The 19,985-nt window shown below is 39.7% G+C and overlaps 1 protein-coding gene across 1 annotated transcript in view; it reads right to left on the bottom strand.

The window, feature by feature from the left end:
- CEP120 (centrosomal protein 120) overlaps window positions 1-18,792 on the bottom strand; it is a 44,830-nt gene extending 26,038 nt beyond the window's left edge. Inside the window, exons 1-12 of the mRNA XM_009900659.2 lie at window positions 18,548-18,792; window positions 16,884-17,040; window positions 15,841-15,955; window positions 15,214-15,355; window positions 13,073-13,221; window positions 11,696-11,893; window positions 9,018-9,245; window positions 8,539-8,746; window positions 7,909-8,022; window positions 6,498-6,678; window positions 1,505-1,654; window positions 117-299 (exon numbers count right to left, since the gene is read on the bottom strand). Of these exons, the coding sequence (XP_009898961.2) occupies window positions 117-299; window positions 1,505-1,654; window positions 6,498-6,678; window positions 7,909-8,022; window positions 8,539-8,746; window positions 9,018-9,245; window positions 11,696-11,893; window positions 13,073-13,221; window positions 15,214-15,355; window positions 15,841-15,955; window positions 16,884-17,040; window positions 18,548-18,599 (1,877 nt within the window). The 5' untranslated portion in view covers window positions 18,600-18,792. The remainder of the gene's footprint in view (window positions 1-116; window positions 300-1,504; window positions 1,655-6,497; window positions 6,679-7,908; window positions 8,023-8,538; window positions 8,747-9,017; window positions 9,246-11,695; window positions 11,894-13,072; window positions 13,222-15,213; window positions 15,356-15,840; window positions 15,956-16,883; window positions 17,041-18,547) is intronic.
- Between the last annotated feature and the right edge of the window lie 1,193 nt (window positions 18,793-19,985).

Raw genomic sequence — 19,985 nt, forward strand, 5'->3', positions numbered from 1 at the left:
ACTCTTGCAGCCTGTTTACTATTAAAAAGGTAAAAAGAAGATGATTGTCTTTTTTCAGGGAAATTAAACAATTTTTCATAACTTGCTACAAAGTAATTGTTTTTAAACAGTTTTACCCTTGTGCTGCTGTGACACTGACTGTTTCATTACAAGTCTGACGCCAGCATTGTTCACCATTACCACCCAAGAACCGCATTTTTTCCGAAGCCAAAACATTTGAAAGCTGAAGTCTTGCCACCCCTATAAGTAAGTCTTTAGCTGTTTTATCCTTGTGCCACAGTTCAACCAGCAAAGGTAATCTGAAACAAAGAAGTTATTTTAGTGTCAGGCATCAACACCAAAGAGGAAGCATTCCTATTCACTTAGGAAGAGGACCTCATGTTCTAAAAGCAACTTTCCAAATCAGTGATGGTCACAGCTGTCAAAAAAATGAAACAGGTTTACTGCTTCTCACTCAGAAGACTGACTTAGTATCTCCTGCTTACTTTGGTGAGACTATCATTCCTTTCCTCACTTTATAGAAAGAATACTGCTGCAGTAAAAGTGATTGAACGAATAAGCTTAACAGACCAAGACTGTAATTTTAGCCTGGAGAAGAGAAGGCTCAGGGTTGATCTCATTGCCCTCTACAACTACCTGAAAGGTGGTTGTAGCAGGGAAGGGGTTGGTCTCTTCTCCCAGGCAACCAGCACCACAACAAGGGGACACAGTCTCAAGCTGCACCACAGGAGGTTTAGACTCGAAGTGAGGAGAAAGTTCTTCACCGAGCAAGTCGTTTGTCATTGGAATGTGCTGCCCAGGGAGGTGGTGGAGTCACCGTCCCTGGAGGTGTTCAAGAGGAGAATGGCCGTGGCACTTGGTGCCATGGTCTAGTTGTGAGGTCTGTGGAGACAGGTTGGACTTGATGATCCCTGGGGTCTCTTCCAGCCTTAGCTATACTGTGATACTATAATTTATAAACACCTATGAATAAATTCTAGTCACCACCACTCATACAATACACCTCCTTCAAGACAATAGTATTTTGAAAGAAGAGGTGATGATTATTTCACATCTTAGTTATCGAAAGCTGGTGAGACTACTGGGAAAATTGTCTGACAACCCTAAACACTGCACCCTGCTTCCTAGATACTGCTGTGCCTTCCAAAATATTGGTCATCATACATTAAAACAAACCCTTACCTATGTCATTTGAAGTAATACTTTCTTACAACTACCAACCATTAATTTAACAACTTAGAGGAAGAGTATTTGTTTCGATAAGCAGTGATCCCTGAAAAGCACTCAACAGATAAAAGCAAAAATTTTTATACTCCATGACTTCAAATGTAAGTTCCTCTACAGAAACTGGAAAAGCAATATACTAAACATTCATTGGCCATCAGCACTTTGATTCTTTATAAATTCTCACACTGTAAAAAATACAAACCTGTGACTGTATTTACAACAACAATAATGAAAATAGAAAAAGTATAACTAAGATAAAAAGAATCTAAATTATCACCTGAGGAACGTATCTTGAAGCTGATGAGGCATAGTTGCAAAGTCAAACGCACAATAGGACTGTGGAAGAAAGACTTCCATGTTTTTTCTGACTTCTACAGGAGGGCTTGTCATAATAGGGGCTGCACTGCCAAAAAATGGATATGAGTACCTAATGAAAACATCAGAAAAATAAGTTAAAAACTCAATACATTTTATATACACCCAACAACAAGATAAACAGTCTAAGCATTTTTCACCCAGACATGACTTCTGAAGTTAACAAAATTTGCATAACTAGAATTTAGTTCTCAAATATTCATGTTTTCATTTACTTCAGCTTCATTTATATTTGCTCTTATTTTGACCAAAAAAAAAGCTCTGATAATATGTATGCTCACAAGTACACAAATTAATCTTTCATATAATTGCTCACTTTATTAAAATTCTGCAAAGAAACTGGAGACAGAAGTATTATATTCATATGTAGATTACCACTTGGAAAGAGTAAGATCTATGTTTACAGCTAAGACAACACACAACACTTGATAACTAAGTATACATATATGTAGCATCAGAACCATTTAAATTCTTAAATATGGCTGAAATTTTCAGTTTAATTCACTAAAAGGAAAGTTGAATTGCTTTACCAATATGATTTACAGTGTGGCCTGAACTACTTCACTAGCACAATTCAGTGTATGATAAATTATAAAGTGGAGGCCAAGAACCTCTTGAACTTCGCTCAAATTGATGATGCCAACTGTCAGCTAAGTTACTAGTGAAATAAATGCTGCATCAAATGCTGCCACTTCCATACATCAACTATTTGTGCAGAAAAACTTGTCTGGATCTGAACAAAATAATGCTCACAATATACAGTGAAAATACAGTTTTTTACCCTGCAGCTTTTCTCAGCTTTTGTGTTTAGGTGTTTCTCCACTTCAGTTTCTTGCTATATTCATCACCAACTGCAAAAACTGAAGTTCATGAAACAGCAAAATTGTCACTGTTTTGAAACAAATTCCATTTTGGAATGTTATGTGAAAAAACTTTTATGTGGCAGAATTCCACCTGTTGTATATTATTTTCCACATACTATTTAATACTACAGCCTACACAGAAAACTGTTAATGATGCAATCAACATATATTACGTTCTAAAATATTCCACTCCTCCACACCAACCCCATCTTCTCACTCTAGTTCAAGCAAAGCTTGATCTTCCAGAATCTTTCACACACAAATAGATGAGTAACCAGTTAAAACTATTGAACAAAAACTCTGTCAGAATAACAAATTCAAAGTAAACGCAGATGCATTTTTACAGCCACAAACAGTAAGCCCTCTCAAACCGCAACAACATTTAAAAGATGCGCTTCATCAGGTGCGCCAAAAGGGCCCTAATGGAAAGGGAAAAAGGTAAAAAATGTTTGTCATCACTAATTAATAGTCCATGAACAGGAATTTTATCTTTTCTTAAATGACACAATCATCCCTAGATGAACTTTTGATCCTAAACTCCTAACGAAAACCTAAACCAAAACAAATGAGTTGATAAAATAAGGTGTCTTTCACCTCCCAGCTAACATCTGCTTATTCTCCAAAGTGCTCCCATGATTTTCTCTCATGTTAGCACCACCAACAACTTAGAATAGAATAGAATAGAATTAACGAGGTTGGAAGAGACCTTCGAGATCATCGTGTCCAACCTATCATCCGACACCACCTAATCAACTAAACCATACAACCAAGCATCCTGTCAAGCCTCGCCCTGAACATCCCCAGCGTCGGCGACCCCACCACCTCCTCAGGCAGCCCATTCCAATGGGCAATCACTCTCTCTGTGTAAAACTTCCTCCTAACCTCCAGCCTAAACCTCCCCTGACGCAGCCTGAGACTGTGTCCTCTTGTTCTGGTATTGGTTGCCTGGGAGAAGAGACCAACCTCTGCCTGTCTACAACCCCCTTTCAGGTAGCTGTAGAGAGCAATAAGATCACCCCTGAGTCTCCTCCTCTCCAGACTAAGCAACCCCAGCTCCCTCAATCTCTCCTCATAGGGCTTGTGCTCCAAGCCCCTCACCAACCTTGTTGCCCTTTTCTGGACACGCTCCAGCAAGTCAACATCCTTCCTAAACTGAGGGGCCCAGAACTGGACACAGTACTCAAGGTGCGGCCTAACCAGTGCAGTGTACAGGGGCAGAATGACCTCCCTGCTCCTGCTGGCCACACTGTTCCTGATGCAGGCCAGGATGCCACTGGCCCTCCTGGCTGCCTGGGCGCACTGCAGGCTCATGATCAGTCTACCATCAACCAGCACCCCCAGGTCTCTCTCAGCCTGACTGCTCTCCAGCCACTCTGACCCCAGCTTGTAACTCTGCATGGGGTTGCTGCGGCCAATGTGCAGAACCCGGCACTTGGATGTGTTAAATCTCATGCCGTTGGACTCTGCCCATCTGTCCAGCCTGTCGAGGTCCCTCTGCAGAGCCTCTCTACCCTCCAGCAGATCAACTCCTGCCCCCAGCTTGGTATCATCAGCAAATTTACTGATGATGGACTCGATGCCCTCATCCAGATCATCAATAAAGATGTTAAAGAGCATGGGGCCCAGCACTGATCCTTGAGGCACACCACTGGTGACTGGCTGCCAGCTGGATGTGGCACCATTCACCACCACTCTCTGGGCTCGGCCCTCCAGCCAGTTCCTAACCCATCTCAGTGTGCTCCCATCCAAGCCATGGGCTGACAGCTTGGCCAGGAGTTTGCTGTGGGGGACGGTGTCAAAGGCCTTGCTGAGGTCCAGGTAGACTACATCCACAGCCTGCCCTGCATCCACCAGACGGGTCACCTGATCATAGAAGGAGATCAGGTTGGTCAGGCAGGACCTGCCCTTCCTAAACCCATGCTGGCTGGGCCTGATCCCTTGGCCATCCTCCAAGTTCTGTGCGACTGCACTCAACATGACCTGTTCCATAATCTTGCCTGGCACTGAGGTCAGGCTGACAGGTCTATAATTCCCTGGCTCATCCAACCGGCCCTTCTTGTGGATGGGCACCACGCTGGCCAGCTTCCAGTCGTCTGGGATGTCTCCAGTGAGCCAGGACTGCTGAAAAATGATGGAGAGCAGCTTGGCCAGCACATCTGCCAGCTCTCTCAGCACCCTGGGAAGGATCCCATCTGGTCCCATGGACTTGTGGGGATCCAAATGGCTAAGCAGATCACCAACTACCCCATTCTGGAACAGAGGAAGACTATGCTGCTCCCTAACTCCTTCTGCCAGCTCTGCAGGCCAGCTGTCTGGAAGACATTCTGTCCTGCTAGTAAGAATTGAGGCAAAGAAGGTGTTAAGTACCTCTGCCTTCTCCTCATCCTTTGTTACAACATTCCCCTCCGTGTCCACCAAGGAGTGGAGGTTGTCCCTGCCCTTCTTCTTGCTATTAATGTATTTATAGAAGGACTTTTTGTTGTCCTTCACAGCAGAGGCCAGTCTAAGCTCCATGTGCTTTTGCCTCCCTAATTTTCTTCCTACAAGACCTAGCAACATCCTTAAACTTTTCATGGGTTGCCTCACCTTTCTTCCAAAGATGATACACCCTCTTTTTTTCCCTTAGTTCTTTTAGAAGCTCATCACCCATCCAGGCTGGCCGTCTGCCCCGGCAGCTCCTCTTCAGGCGCATTGGCACAGCCTGATCCTGTGCCTTCAAGAGTTCCTCCTTGAAGTAGTCCCAGCTCTCCTGGACCCCTTTGTTTCTAAGGGCTGTCTCCCAAGGAACCTTCTGAGTTAGTTCCTTGAGCAACCTGAAGTCCGCCCTCCGGAAGTCCAGAGTGGAGGTCTTCTTGCTGCCCCTTTTAACTTGACCAAATACTGAAAATTCAATTATCTCATGGTCACTGGCCCCTAAACAGCCTCCGACCACCACATCACCTACCAGCCCTTCCCTGTTGGTGAAGAGGAGGTCTAGCATAGCCTTACCCCTGGTAGACTCACTCAGCACCTGGGATAAGAAGCTGTCCTCCATGCATTCCAAGAACCTCCTGGACTGTCTCCTCTCTGCTGTGTTGAGTTCCCAGCAGATGTCAGGCAGGTTGAAGTCGCCCATGAGAACAAGGTCAGGCGATCTTGAGACAGCCTTAAGTTGCCTAAAAAATGCTTCATCAACTTTTTCTTCCTGGTTGGGTGGTCTATAACAGACTCCAACCAGGATGTCAGCCCTGTTAGCCTTCCCTCTAATTCTCACCCATAGGCACTCAACCTGATGATCCTTAATCTCCATCTCAATGGCATCTAGTGCCTCCCTGATGTACAGGGCCACCCCTCCACCCCTTCTTCCCTGCCTGTCTTTTCTGAAAAGCCTGTAGCCATCAACTTAATCTCTAAGCAATTGTTTCAGACTAGCACTGGCAGTTTTCTACTTCTGCTTTAGGGACAAAACTCGCATATCCAAAATGCTTGTCTATTAACTCCACAAAATTAATGTAACAAAAGGAGCTACTTCTCACTATGCTTCTTGTATGCAAAGACTATAAAAAAACCCTAATACTATCCCTCAGTAAGATGTAGGACATACTACACTGGTTCTTCACTTTAAGGCCAGAATGTACTTCCTTTAGATTAACTGCCACACACAAACCAGAAGTTACCGAAACACTACAGGGAGTTACTGAATTGAGACATGGAAAGCTATAGAAATTCCCCCTTCAATCAATTGGAAAGACAGCCAGAAAGAAAGAATACAAGTAGTCCTCTTTTTCCAAGGACTGAATGATGACCTGTATTGTCAGACATTCAAGAGAGACTGAATATAAACTATAGCACAGGTGAAATGCTACATGCTATCTATAATGCTGTAATTTGCACAAATTTAGTGATGAGCCAGATAAACATCCCAAAGTATTTCACTGTTGAAAACCAGCTACATAAAAGGTAGCATACTGCCAGAAATCATTCAAATAATGAAGGCTTTGTGTTGAAAAGACTGCTATTACTGAGAAGGAGAGCCACAAAAATAACTCATACCTTAAAATACAATTTATTGGAAAACCAACTTCCAGACCACGTATACTTCTTAAGTCTATTGAAAAGCAAAAATGGTGAGAGGCTGCTGGAATGACAATTTTCTGTGATGACACAGGCTCAGAAGAACTGGATGCATGCACAGGGATAGGTTGAGATGCTGCTACTGGACCATTAGGGTCAGCTGAAAAGACAGAAGAGAATTTGTGCACACATTTAGTGATTTGTTCTGCCTGAAATGACAACATATTAAATACAGGTCTCAATTTAAATGCAAGCACTGGTTAGCTTGCACATTTCAATTCCTTATTAAGTTAATGGTATGGAAAAATAGTTCTACTTCCAAAGGAGAAAGAGAAAACAAACAATAAACAACACACACACACACCCCAATTCAATGTACTTAAATACTTTAAATCTTCTTACAAGATTCTGTAATATTTTTCTTTTTTTTTTAATTTACCTTCAAAGCTATTTAAATTTATCTCACGGAATAAAAGTTTGGAGTAAGATCTTAAATTCATCAGAAGCATGCTATAAGACTTCAGTTTCAACAGTTTATATCATTTCTCCTAGCCAACTTGAGGGCATGTAGAAGGGGTGGGCTTAAAAAAAACCCTTCCTATGCTTTGAATTAAGCCTACTGCAAACTAACTAACCTGTTTAGTTTCACACTAAAAAAGAATGAGCACTAGGTCAGTTATGGTGCTCACATAAGGCAGCATCAACTGAGGTTTAATTTATGAAGTAAATTAAAATGCTCTGTCTGTAAACACATCTGCTTATGCCCTTTAATCAGAACCTAGCTACTATGACACTGATTTTGTAATTTAGCCAGCTGAAGCTACAGTGAGTGCCTGCCAATTACATCCAGACTTCTGAAGTTCTTGCACTGGGACCAAATACTACCTTCAAAGAATAAAATACCAAGCTACAAGTTTTACAGGCAGGATCCCCAACAGGTGTCCTTCAAAAATGTTAAAGATAGCAAACAGTTAAAGAAACTGTCAGAGAACTCAACGGCATTAAGTGTTAGTAGTTCTGATTTTCTTTGTTCATAATTATCTAAAATGTTCCCATTTTTGTACTTTTTAAAGAATTACATCACTGCTAGCATTGACTTTATTTTTCTCCTGCTTGTTTTTTGAAATGCTTTATTTGCATTAACTATTTTTTAAAATAATTCAGTAATACTTCAGTATCAGCTAGTTAACACAACCCAGCAATGAAATGATTTTCACTGATTCAGGTAATACGTTACTAGATTGTGAGGTGTAATGAAATGGCTGAATACAAGTTTAAGGTGCACAGAGACAAGAGAACAAAAATTGCACGTAGTATACTGCAAAACATTAAAGCTGCTACAATGTTCAAATTTTGTTTAATGTATTAAGTTCAATAAATTGTACTTTACTGGAATTTTGTAGATCTGACAATAGAGGTGACTTTGCTCTGGTCTGAGACTTGAAACCTGGAAGCACTTCAGTAAATTGTTTGTTGACCTCTTGGCAAGAATCAGCCATAAGCCCTGATAGATAAAAATGGATAAATTTGGTTTACATTTTACCAAAAGAGTTACAAAATTAATACTACTATTAATAAAAAAGGCACAGTCCTAAATTTCTTAACTGCAAATTCAAAGTATTTATTAACCACATAGTAAAATCCTTAGAAATCTTAGAATTCCCACATTTCCCTTGCTCTTCTATGTAAGGAATGTGAGCATTAAACCATTTCATCTCCTTTCTATGTATTCTAAGTAGACTTTTTAAATGGTTATGGTACTGAACCTTCCCATTCTCAAATTCATACAGCTTCAAACACTTTTGGGATTAATATTCAAGCTGATGACCATCCATGTCACTTGTAATCTACACATCACCAAATCCCCTCTACAGTCCTTCCAAGTGTTTTCCAAAACCACCACAACTACAACATTTAATCTCCTTATGTAAATAATGTATTATGCAAATTTATCACCACAAATATATATGATGCAAGATGATACCTGACAAGCAGGGAAAAAGAAAGATATACCACACACCCTTTTTCTTTAGTTTCGTGCCTTCTTCAAACTTCAGGCTCTCCACTTCACTTTCTGTTGCTTCACCTTCTGCTGCAGATGAGTGGTCAGCTTTAGATAGGACATCCTGTGACTTCTGTTTCAGGCCCTCTGTTTTTCCATTACTAAGCGGAAGAACATTCTCCTGTGGCTGTTTAGGTTCAGTTGGAGCATTTGTGGGAATTAAAGGCTGAATGAAGTAATACAGTTTTGTTATCATCACAGTTTGCATTGAAAAATTCTGTCTACAACATTTTTATAATTTTAGGTATTGTTCTGACATAAAAAAGAAATAAAGCAATTACAGCAACTATTTATTCAGGTGTTTGGTTTTGTTTTTTTCTTACATACTCAACTACCAAATGTAACTCTGAAATACCAATTTATTTATTTATTTTAACATGACACTGTGCAACAAGTTCATGTAAAACTAAAGAAACAATAAAACAAGTAAACTATACCTGGGTACTTAAGCCCTCCTTCTGTAGAGTCACAGATACCCCAACAGTAGGAGCCATATCCAAAGGCAACTGTGGTAGTTTCTGCTTAGCCCTATTTGGTGGAACAAGGGTAAATGCTCCTTCTATTGCCAAAGGGTGTTGATCAATCTCCACATTTCCTTTCTTCAGAAGTAGAGACAAGGGTATTTCAGTGCTTCCAAGAGACTGGTCCCCACAGCACAGATGGATCTGTATACATACAAGAGTGCTACAAAGTAATTGCCATGTGCATTTCCACCTGAACTGCCCGTTTCCCCTCTAAAGGGAGCATAAATACAACAGTGATACAACAAAGTGATCATCCTTGGTCAAGTCCTTGTATCCTGAGAATAACTGCTTGCACAGTATGAAAACAGCTACAAAATTCCAGTACTGAGTAAACTGGCCCAGTACAGAACAGTAGCAGACCACAGCACTGTCCTACTGAGGACCTGGCCTATCATCCCTTCTGGAAGACAAATTCAATAGTCTGAGGCTTCACACAGAAGAGATTCTTGCCCCTAACACATGGGTATATGAAATGCATGACTGCAAGGTAAAGTTACTCAAATGCTCAGCCTTCATACATATATTTAGACTCCACTTGAACAGCAAGAATTTTTTAAGTCAACCATGTTCTCAATTCCTGGTAAGAATCATTATTGCTTTCTCAAAACCTGACTCAACTTGCTCTTCCTTCCACATCTTAAGATCTGTATACTTAAGAGACAGATGTTAAAAACAACATACTGTAATAAATTTTTCTCATTAAGAGTTACTCTTTCAAACTTACTAACTTATGAGTCACTTCTGATGTGCCAGAATGGAACTGAACACTGTATGCTGGTCCTTAATATTTATTACAGAAACATGAAGACTTAAATGCAAAAAAGATCAATCACTAATATCTACAGCTAGGTGTGTATATGTACATGCACACACATTTAAATATATACACATTCCCCAGTCTAGCAGCTGGCACATTTTACTATTAAATTCCTCATTTTCAGGAAAAAAAAAAATTATTAAAAGTCAAAATACAGTATTCTGATCTTATATCCTCAATTTTAAGAAGATGAGTGAGAACTCAGAGAAACAGTACATCAAGATGTGGATCCGACTTCAAAACAACTTGTTCTAAAAGTTGTTCTTTAAAACGATGAAAACATGCATAAGTTTTCTGTATGTGTACAGATATATGCTCTAACAAATACTACATTTCAAAACTACAGACTAAGATAAAATTCCAAACACACCACTGCATATGTTCCTCCAAAAACTGTCATTAGAAAAGTAGTTCAAGTCAAAATAAAAATATCCAAAACGTTAAGATTTGAACAGAAACAGCCTTAAACTAACCTGCATATGAAAAATAGAATGATCTGCACATGTTTATAGAAAAATAACTTCTAAAAAGCCTATATCCAGGACTTTCTGTAACTAACACTGTCTTATTTACCAGCTATGTTACTACAAACACCACACTATCCTCAAAGAAAGAGCGCCTTGTTTTGTAATCTCTATGAGACAGAGAGATTGCCATAAACACTTTCAATACTACCCACTATTTAGAATCATTTAGATTGGAAAAAAACTCTAAAGATCGTTCAGTCCAACCACAAAGTTAACACTGCCAACTCCATCACTAAACCTTGTCCCCAATTTAGAATAGAATAGAATTAACCAGGTTGGAAAAGACCTTTGAGATCATCAAGTCCAACTGATCATCCAATACTATCTAAGCAACTAAACCATGGCACCATGTGACCCATCCAGTCTCTTCCTAAACACCTCCAGTGACAGTGACTCCACCACCTCCCTGGGTAGCCCATTCCAACGGCCAATCACTCTTTCTGTGAAGAGCTTCTTCCTAACATCCAGCCTAAACCTCCCCTGGCACAGCTTGAGACTGTGTCCTCTTGTTCTGGTACTGGTTGCCTGGGAGAAGAGACCAACCCCCACCTGTCCACAACCTCCATTCACGTAGTTGTAGATAGCAGTAAGGTCTCCTCTGAGCCTTCTCCTCTCCAGGCTAAACATCACCAGCCTCTCCTCACAGGGCTTGTGCTCCAAACCACTCAACAGCGCTGTTACCCTTCTCTGGACATGTTCCAGCAACTCAACATCTTTAAAGGCAATGCTAAAGGTAAGGAACATCTCAAAACTGCCAAAGTACAGCTGTAGCATATTTTAAAATAGCATTTGGCTAAGGACTGGGGAAAAAAAAGCCAAACTTCCCTTACTGTTCAGTGAGTGTTGAGCACAGTGATTTTATAATGTAGACAACAGGGACCTGAGCAGCTGGTGTGCACAAGGTCATCGCAGGCAGAACAAAGCGGGACTCTGGGTTGCCGATGGTCTGATTACAGAGCAAGTTCTGGAGCTCAAAGCTCTTGGGAATGCCATGTTAGCTCCTTGGGAATATCAAGTTTCAGCAATACCTTTATCACGAAATGTAACCCATCTTACTGCAGTGACTACACTAAAGAGACTGAACTCCATCTGCTAGGATTTCCCATGTATGAGCCAGATAATTTATATTTGAGCCAAAAACATTGTAATACAATCTAGGTTGGGAAAGAGAAAACCGTTCCAAATTTCAGTTAAAGCCACATTCTATTGCTTTTATTTTCATTCACATTTGAGAAGAAACAGCTTACCTGCAACTTTGCCTGTCCACAAAGATACATTTTAAGGACATGAGCTGTACTACGTATTCGAACTGAAGCTCTTTCTGGCTCAAAGTTTGGATTAATTAAATCAGTGAAAGGTTCATTTGTGACATCATTTCCCAGTAATGAGTAGTAGAAGAAAAACTCAGGCCTTTGTACAGGAAGCTTCATTGTGCAAGGAATTAGCTAAAAAAACCAACAAACCAACAACATGACAAAGAGGAATGTATCTCTTACATTAATGTACAGTTACAGTAATCCTTACACATTAGCTTGGAAACATAAGTGCTTAAAGTGATCTCAACCTTCTGAGCAGCTGCTTTAACCCCCAGTTTGCACTACACAATACAGTTATAGTAATATCCAAAATGGATAAAAAAATGTCTTACTTGACAAATATACCAATAATGAGCAAAACAACCCATTCTGAAGTACCTTTAAGATTTATCAGCACTAAGGCTGTAACTTATACCATATATTAAACAATATCAAGAACTGTACAAATATTTAGAGGTAAGCATTGCCTCCACAAAATATTTATAGGAGAAATAAGATTTATACACTCAGTATCTAATCCATATCAACTTATGTGATTGAATAAAAGACTGGAACAGACAGAAATATCTACTTCATCATGTAGCCACTGCAACTATTGAGTTAAATGCCTAAAAAGGCACCAGTGACCCCAGACTGATACAGTAAATTTATTTCACAAGGCCCTATAGATCTGACACAGAAAATTACTTTCTCTGCAAAAAAAGATAAGACTGAGAAAAGTTTATTATATGCTATTAGTTACAGATCAACTAAAATAATGCTGTCTTGGAATTGTGACTTTCACAGTAAATGGTCACATCTATATTTTAAATTAGGCAGTGTAGTACAGTACAGCATAAAAATAGCAGCTGAGATTTAAAGCTGAAATAATCACATTAGCATGTCACTTCAACCAAGCTGATAAGTCTTTCCCTTAGGCAACATATAAGCTCTACTGTTCTGATCTGAAAGGTGTTTCATAATTTCAGCACAAGGGCACCGCACGGAAAACCGGGATTATCTCTACCCACACGTTTTACGCTTTATTGCAATATAAATGTATGCACTTCATAAAAAGTGTGTAAAGCAAATGCAGCTTTGGTGCACCCAAAGAATTCTGATCTTTCATCTGCAATTGGACATGTAACCACAACAATAAAGTTTTAAATTTCAAATTAACATGTATTAATTCAGTATGTGACAAGGCTATTTATTGCAACAAAATTCTGCGGAAAAAAAAAATCCTAAATAGAAATTAAGGCATCTGATGGTGTAAATACAAATGTAGGATACTACTTCTTAAAAACTACACATAGCAAAGAACCAAACCTGTTCCAACTGTGTGGCAAATGCAATGGTTACAGACAAGACAAAGTAGTCTCTGCAGTGCTCTGCTGGTCCAATTTGATGACAACCCTCTTCTTCATTCAAGACTGGCACAATACTTTCAGGGTCTAGTCCAGAAAGATGGACAAATGCTAACAGGGAAGAAAAAAAAAAATTAAGTAACTTGTGATTTTATCAATTGCTGCAGGAATTTTATATATAATTGCAATTTTACCTTTTTGTGTGGAAAGCGATAATTACAAACAAAGATCTTGATGCTTGGTACCAAAGCATTTCAAAACAAAAAAGCTGTTTTATATATATATATACACACGCACACACACAACTCCACAAAAAAAAAAATTACATTAATTTATAATCAATGGGCACAGAGGACACTTTGAAGACTATGCTAGAACTTCATTACTGTCTTAACCAAGCCAAAGTTTGACCAGAAGCCTTGTAAAACACTTGCTGCCACTGACCACTTTGACTTTGCAAAGTCACAGCCATAGATTAGGATGAGAAGATGATGAACTTAGAATTGTGAAGAAGTTAGCCACAGAGCAGGAACATGAGGCATTACTGTAAGGTAAGTAGGAGAAATTCCATTGGTTTTACAGATGCTTGGTTTTCAGAAATTAAGTACATAAGCTTTTACGTGGGGGATCAAGAGGGAAAGTAAATCTGTATGGGTTGGGGGGGTGCTCTTCAATCAAGTTCAAGGATTTGTTTCAAGATACTTACTTGCTTTAAAAATTACAGATAAAAAATTACTGAAAAACACAGCACACAGACACCTACTTACATTATCAAAACCCCATCAGAATTCAAATACTACTTTTCACTAATTACTTTTGAGAGGAAAGTACAAAGGAATCCTGAAGTGGAATAAGTGCCAGCAGTTCATTTAAAGTACATGTTGCTACAAAAATATCAATAGAGCAGGATTAAGTACTCAATGATTAAAATTAGATTAAAATCCCATCAGAAAAAAAAGTAGCTGCCTACCCAACTACTTTATACTTCCAAGCCCAAGCTACTGAAATTGTGTTCTCTGAAGAAGCTCCTTCCTTCCTTACTTAGTTACAGAACTTTCTAAAGCCCTGAAATACGAGTATAATGCCCATAGGAGCAGACTGTGTCCCTGATTCAGAATTTAAAGATGAGTTGGTTTGCAAATCAGCCCATACCAAAGTAACACAACTACCTTTTGAAGTTATTACCACAAGGTACATTAATCAGCTTGTGGTAATTTTAGGCTATGCCTTTAAATTTTTTTCACAGATCTTGAACAGAAATTAGCAAAATGTAAATAAATTACTATTGGGTGTAAAAAGGAGAATAGAATAGGCCAGGTTGGAAGAGACCTTCGAGATCGTCGTGTCCAACCTATCATCCAGCACCACCTAATCAACTAAACCATGCAACCAAGCATCCTATTCAAGACTCCTCCTAAACTCCTCCAATGATGGTGACTCCACCACCTCCCTGGGCAGCCCTTTCCAATGGGCAATCACTTTCTCTGTGAAGAATTTCTTCCTAACCTCCAGCCTAAACCTCCCCTGGCACATAGTTCTAAACAATCCCATTGGAAGAGAGTAAGAGACTTAAACTAATTGTACCAAAACAGCCTCTCTCTTCTCACTTCCTCAGGCTGGGAGATACTAACTTTGTGCTTCTGCTGGCTTCTGCTTGATCTTGGCTTCACTGTTTTGCTTAAGTCTAATGTGTCTCTGCTCTGTTCTCTTGTCCCTTTTGTACAGCAGCATAAGGGGGAGGCAGGAAAAGGGAGAGAATCTGTTGCAGCTCCTATGGTCTTTGGCCAGGGGGGTCTTTGTGCTGTTTATTCATTGTAAATACCTGTAAATATTGTGTATTTTGTATATATTCATTCCATTTCATTGTAGATTGTAGTTTTGCTTGTAAATACAGTTCCATTTGCTTCCAACTGAGCTGGTCTGGCAAATTTAATGTTGGGGGGGAATTTTAACCCACCACACAGCTGTGAAGAAGTTGCATTGGAAATGCAAAGAAATTAAAGTCTCTTGAGACTTAACACATTTGCTGCAAGAGGTATGCTGAACTGGCACAGCAGCATTTTTAATTCAGAGAGAGGGATATTCTTATTTTATGTTACTTACCTTTCCCTTCTCTAGGGGGTGCCTCTCTTGCTTTAAAACCACCAACCAGTGCTTTTGAATCAGTCTCCAAAACAACACCTACTTGTATTTCAGATTTAAATTTAGTGTACTTGTTACTAAGAAGAGGATACCACTTTGGTGCCTACATAATTTTAAAAGAAAAAACAACAGTCAAACAAAATAAACCAAAGGCATTTAAAAAACCCTACTAAAATAACATAATATTGTAACAGAAAAAGAAGGTTTACTCTGGCAGCTCTACTTCATCATCTACTGAAATACACCTTGTTTTGTTTTTTTTCCAAAATTGCAATCTATTGTGAGTGCACTATTACACTAAAAGATACTACAGAACGATTCCTGGATGACTGGCTGAATATACTCTTTTTTTGGTGATATATACAGCAAACAGGTAAGCAAGAAAAATACACTGGAGACCCTTCATTAGAAGAATCTTCAAGTTCTCAACTAAAATTGTACAGTAATTTATATGGACCATAAATCCTTAAGAAGTGTGATGTCAAAAAGACTCAAAAGTTTTGTCTGCTCCTCAAATCAAATTCTACTACCCGTAACAGTACTCTTGTCAAAAGATATTTTTTACAGACTTTATACATGATAACATACCTGGGTGTTTTCCTGCACAGCCCTTAAATCAAGTACAATGTAGCCTATATTCTCTTTAGCTGAAGACACAGGATCCAAAGCAAAACACTGGAGTTTGATAGGTGTACGCTGCAGCCTGAAACAGCAAATCAGTTGAAATCAAATTATAAAAGTTCTCTGCAATTAGTTAAAATTCTTAAGTTTTGAGCATACCAATCATTCAAAGTGTATTTGTTACAAAACTAGTTGAAGTAGGTCAGAAAACAAATTCATACTGAATGTCTAAGAATTTATCACTAAATCAGAGAACAAACAAGCGGATTGGTTTTCTCAGAGGAGTGTCCTGACGTCTCATAGAGCCTCAAATCCTAATGAAGAAACGCTACTGACAAATCCATTCACTCTCATCTATGTACAAGCACTGCACCTCACAAGAAACTGCAATTTCAGTTTTGAAGGTATCTTTAAAAATAGGGCTTGCAAAAGATATCTGTGCAAAAGACACAAAACTGTCTAGCATAATGCACATTTAGGCATTTTTCTCTCAACAAGTATCAAATCTAATACAGCCTTCTTAACTACTTAGAAAAGATGGATGTAAAACTCTGTCAGTTAAAACCAAATGAAGAAGGTTTCCAAAAGTGTGACTGTCTCAGCTCTTCTATTTGACAGTCTCAAAAATATTTCATGCATGTTTTTCAGGCTTGAAGTTAATTGTGTCACATTACATATAGGAAAGCTTGACTCCAATTCTTGAACTATATAGTTCAAGCCCTATTAACTTACTGTACGCTTTTGGGCATTTTCAACAGTGTGAAAACATACCCTTTAGAATTATTAAACACTTTCCTTGCCATGTACATACATTGATTTGTTGTGGCAACATTATGGTAGATCAGTGTACAGCTACAAAGAGTTAAAAAAACAAACAAACAACAAAAACCCCAAACCAAACCAAACCCCCAAAAGACCAACCAAAAAACCCCACCACCCACACAAACAAAACACCAAGTACAGCAAAATCAAATTTTGTCTCTTAATTAGATTTAATTTTCTTACATTACCTGTGCTGATGAAGCGCTTTCCTATCAAGTTCCCAAGCCAATTCCGTAGCAAATTCTGGCTGATCAGTATGTTCTACAGGATCAGTGGCCAACTGCTCACCATCAAACTTTGCTTCAACTACGAGCATGTACTTGGGTCGTTTTGGAAAATAGCGCCCTGTAACAGAGTGCAACTGCCATGTGATAGCATTAACAACAACAAAAAGGAAAGACATGCCATAAGTCAATTACATAAAAATACATTTACCCTATCATCTTTCTCATGCTTACTCTAAAGCTACGCTCTTCATAGCATATAAAAGAAGTCTTCCTATTATGCAGAAGTAAGGAGGAAGAACATAACACGTTAAGAGATTGTTAGTGAAGCATCCAGAAACAGAAAGACATTAAATCACAAAGCACAAGGAGGGGAAAAAACTGGGCAAATTTTGTGATTTGATTTTGGAAATCCACGAGTGGAATAGATCAGGTGAACAGGTGAGAGGAAGACTGCATGCTTTGCTTCTACTGCACATTTTTCCACGGTCCCATATCAAAGCAGCAAAAGCCAAGCAGTGAAAGGTGTTTCTCCAACTACTGGTTGCTGAAAATAAATAATTTTTTTTTAAATCACTGCTGTATTAGTAGACTGCCTAAAGCTATACAGGATTTGTCCTGGGTTCAGCATCATCCCACATTCTGATTAATAACTTAAGTGATAAAACGGAACACTTTTTTAAATTTACATGTATCACTGTGTGGGGATGGGCTAGATGCATGTCAGATGACAGGATCTTATTTTAAAGTTACCAATAAAAGGAGAGAGAGATAATTGGATTTACTTGACAAACAAAGTAAGCCGAACAACCCAAACCAGAACAAAATCCCAAACAAAATCCCAACACCCACACGCTAATTACACCTCAGTAAGTATAATCTGTACAAACTCAAAATGATGAATGATTAGGTAGTATTCAAGATGTGTGTGAATGCTATAAGTTTACTGCAGACTTCTAAGAATAGGCAATAGAAATACTAGAATGCTTCTTAAAAAAAAAAAAAAAGAAGAAGAAGAAAAGGCAGACATGTATAAAATGATCCCATTGTAAGACACTGGTCGGACTCCAATGCTTAGGTATAAAGCTTTTTTGAAGTGAGGCCCTGCTGAAAAGACTCCACAGCCTGCCAGCGAGAACGGAGCCTCCGCAGCTCGTACAGAAGGGCTAGCGATGCTGCTGCTTGTAGCAGTGAGGACTAGATAAGACGCAGGGATGTCTCTTCTTACCTAGAGGCTTGATTCAGAGGGAATGGTGGCAAAAGCATCCACTAGAACAGCAGCGATATGGGGTTTAAATGACAACTTTCGCGGCTGTGAGGCGGGTTTTGCAATACAAACAGATTTTTTTATTTTTTTTCCCAGAAAATGAAGAACCCTTTCATTACTTAAAATAGTATTTTGGCTAAACACTTCCACGAACAAACCGGAGGTCGTCCATACTGACTTTAAGACATGTACGTCCACAGCTTTAGTAACATAACCTGTTCATTAGCAACAACTTAGCTTATCCCGCTTACTCCATCACAGAAACACATCTGGAGGCAGCGATCACTTCCCATGCTATGCCCAAGACGGAGATGACAACGAACAGCAGGGAGGCCGCGACCTCTCCAGTCCCCCCGTTTACCTTCCAGGACCGAGACGACGATCAGTAGTCGATCGGCGGCTCTGGAGACCATCTCCCCTTTCCGCCCAGGAACCTCTGGGATGAGGGACCGAGAAATGCAACCGCTCTCGAGACGTAAAACTATACAAGAAGTCGACCAGCTCTCCCGTTCTGCCGCCACTCGTCACCCTTTTACCGCCTCGGAGCCTTTAAACCCCAACCGCCGCAGCGGCCGCACTTCCGCTTGGCAACGGCAGCCCCGCCCGGCGCATAGAGCTCCGCTTCCGGCGCGGGACTCAGCGGTCCCGGCCAGCTTCGTCCCGCCCCGCCCCGCCCCGCCCCGCCGCGGGCTGGACGTTGCTGCGTATTGTGCTGGCTGAGGCTCTGAAGTCGCCCCCGCTGTTTTAGCGTCATCTGTCTCTTTTCTAGGTTGGAAACGGCGTTTCAGGAAAGCCTGAGGATGCCTTCAAGCAGGTGCGATGTTTGCTTGGTGCAGCCCTTAACTTCTGCACGCTGACCTGCCATCGGTACGTGCAGTCTGTTAGAACGGCGATGTTTGGTTATTGTTTTCACGCAGCAAACACTGTCAGGATAGGACTATCTGAATCCAGTTCCAGCAAAATGCAGCTTTGTTGTGCCTAGATCTTTCTTTAAGGTATTCTGTCTTCTATACGAAGTGTCTCCAGGTATAGTAACCTCTGGCATCACTAATTACGTTTGCCTTGACTGTGAGGCAAACCCCCCCCAATTTATGTTTACAATCGTCTTTTTTTTTTTAAAGAAATTTGTAATTTGTGAAAAAGGTAAATTTTAACGTAGAAATTTTTGTCTACGTAAGATAGGGAAGCAAAAACTGCACTGACACAAAATGCTTGTGTTTTAGTAACATCTTACAAGTGGTGATGGAGTTACGATTTACAGACATCAGAAGAGGGCAAGGCTGTTATGCAGGAGTGGTTCTACACTGTTAAATGCATCTTATTTTTTAGTTGAATCAGGTTGAATTAGGTTGTGGCTGGTGATTCTTGTAGTGGCATTGCTATTATGTAACACTGCATTTGGTATGGTAAGACTCTATAGTCCAAGTTTGTAAATTTCTGACACACCTTCTGCAAACCAGGTTGTAGGTATTTTTCAAAGATGACCCAGAGGTGGATTGCTTTCTCCAGGTGTGATTCCTGGAAATACCTTTATCTGGTGATTTACATGAGTTTAATCCGTCTGAGAGTGCTGCAGTTTGTATGCAGAATGACCTACTGTATCAGTAAATAAAGACTTTTTAAAAATCAATAGGTTTTGACCATTCTGTTTATCAACACATTAAGTATCTATCCCTGCATGCCCTTCATCATTCTAGTAGCCAAGCCAATTTAAGACACTGAATATTAGACCTAGCATGTCTTACATATTCATCCCTCTCCCAAATAAGAATATATACAGACAATATTACTTTGGAATT

Source organism: Dryobates pubescens, chromosome Z, assembly GCF_014839835.1.
Source record: "Dryobates pubescens isolate bDryPub1 chromosome Z, bDryPub1.pri, whole genome shotgun sequence".
NCBI lineage: Eukaryota > Metazoa > Chordata > Aves > Piciformes > Picidae > Dryobates > Dryobates pubescens.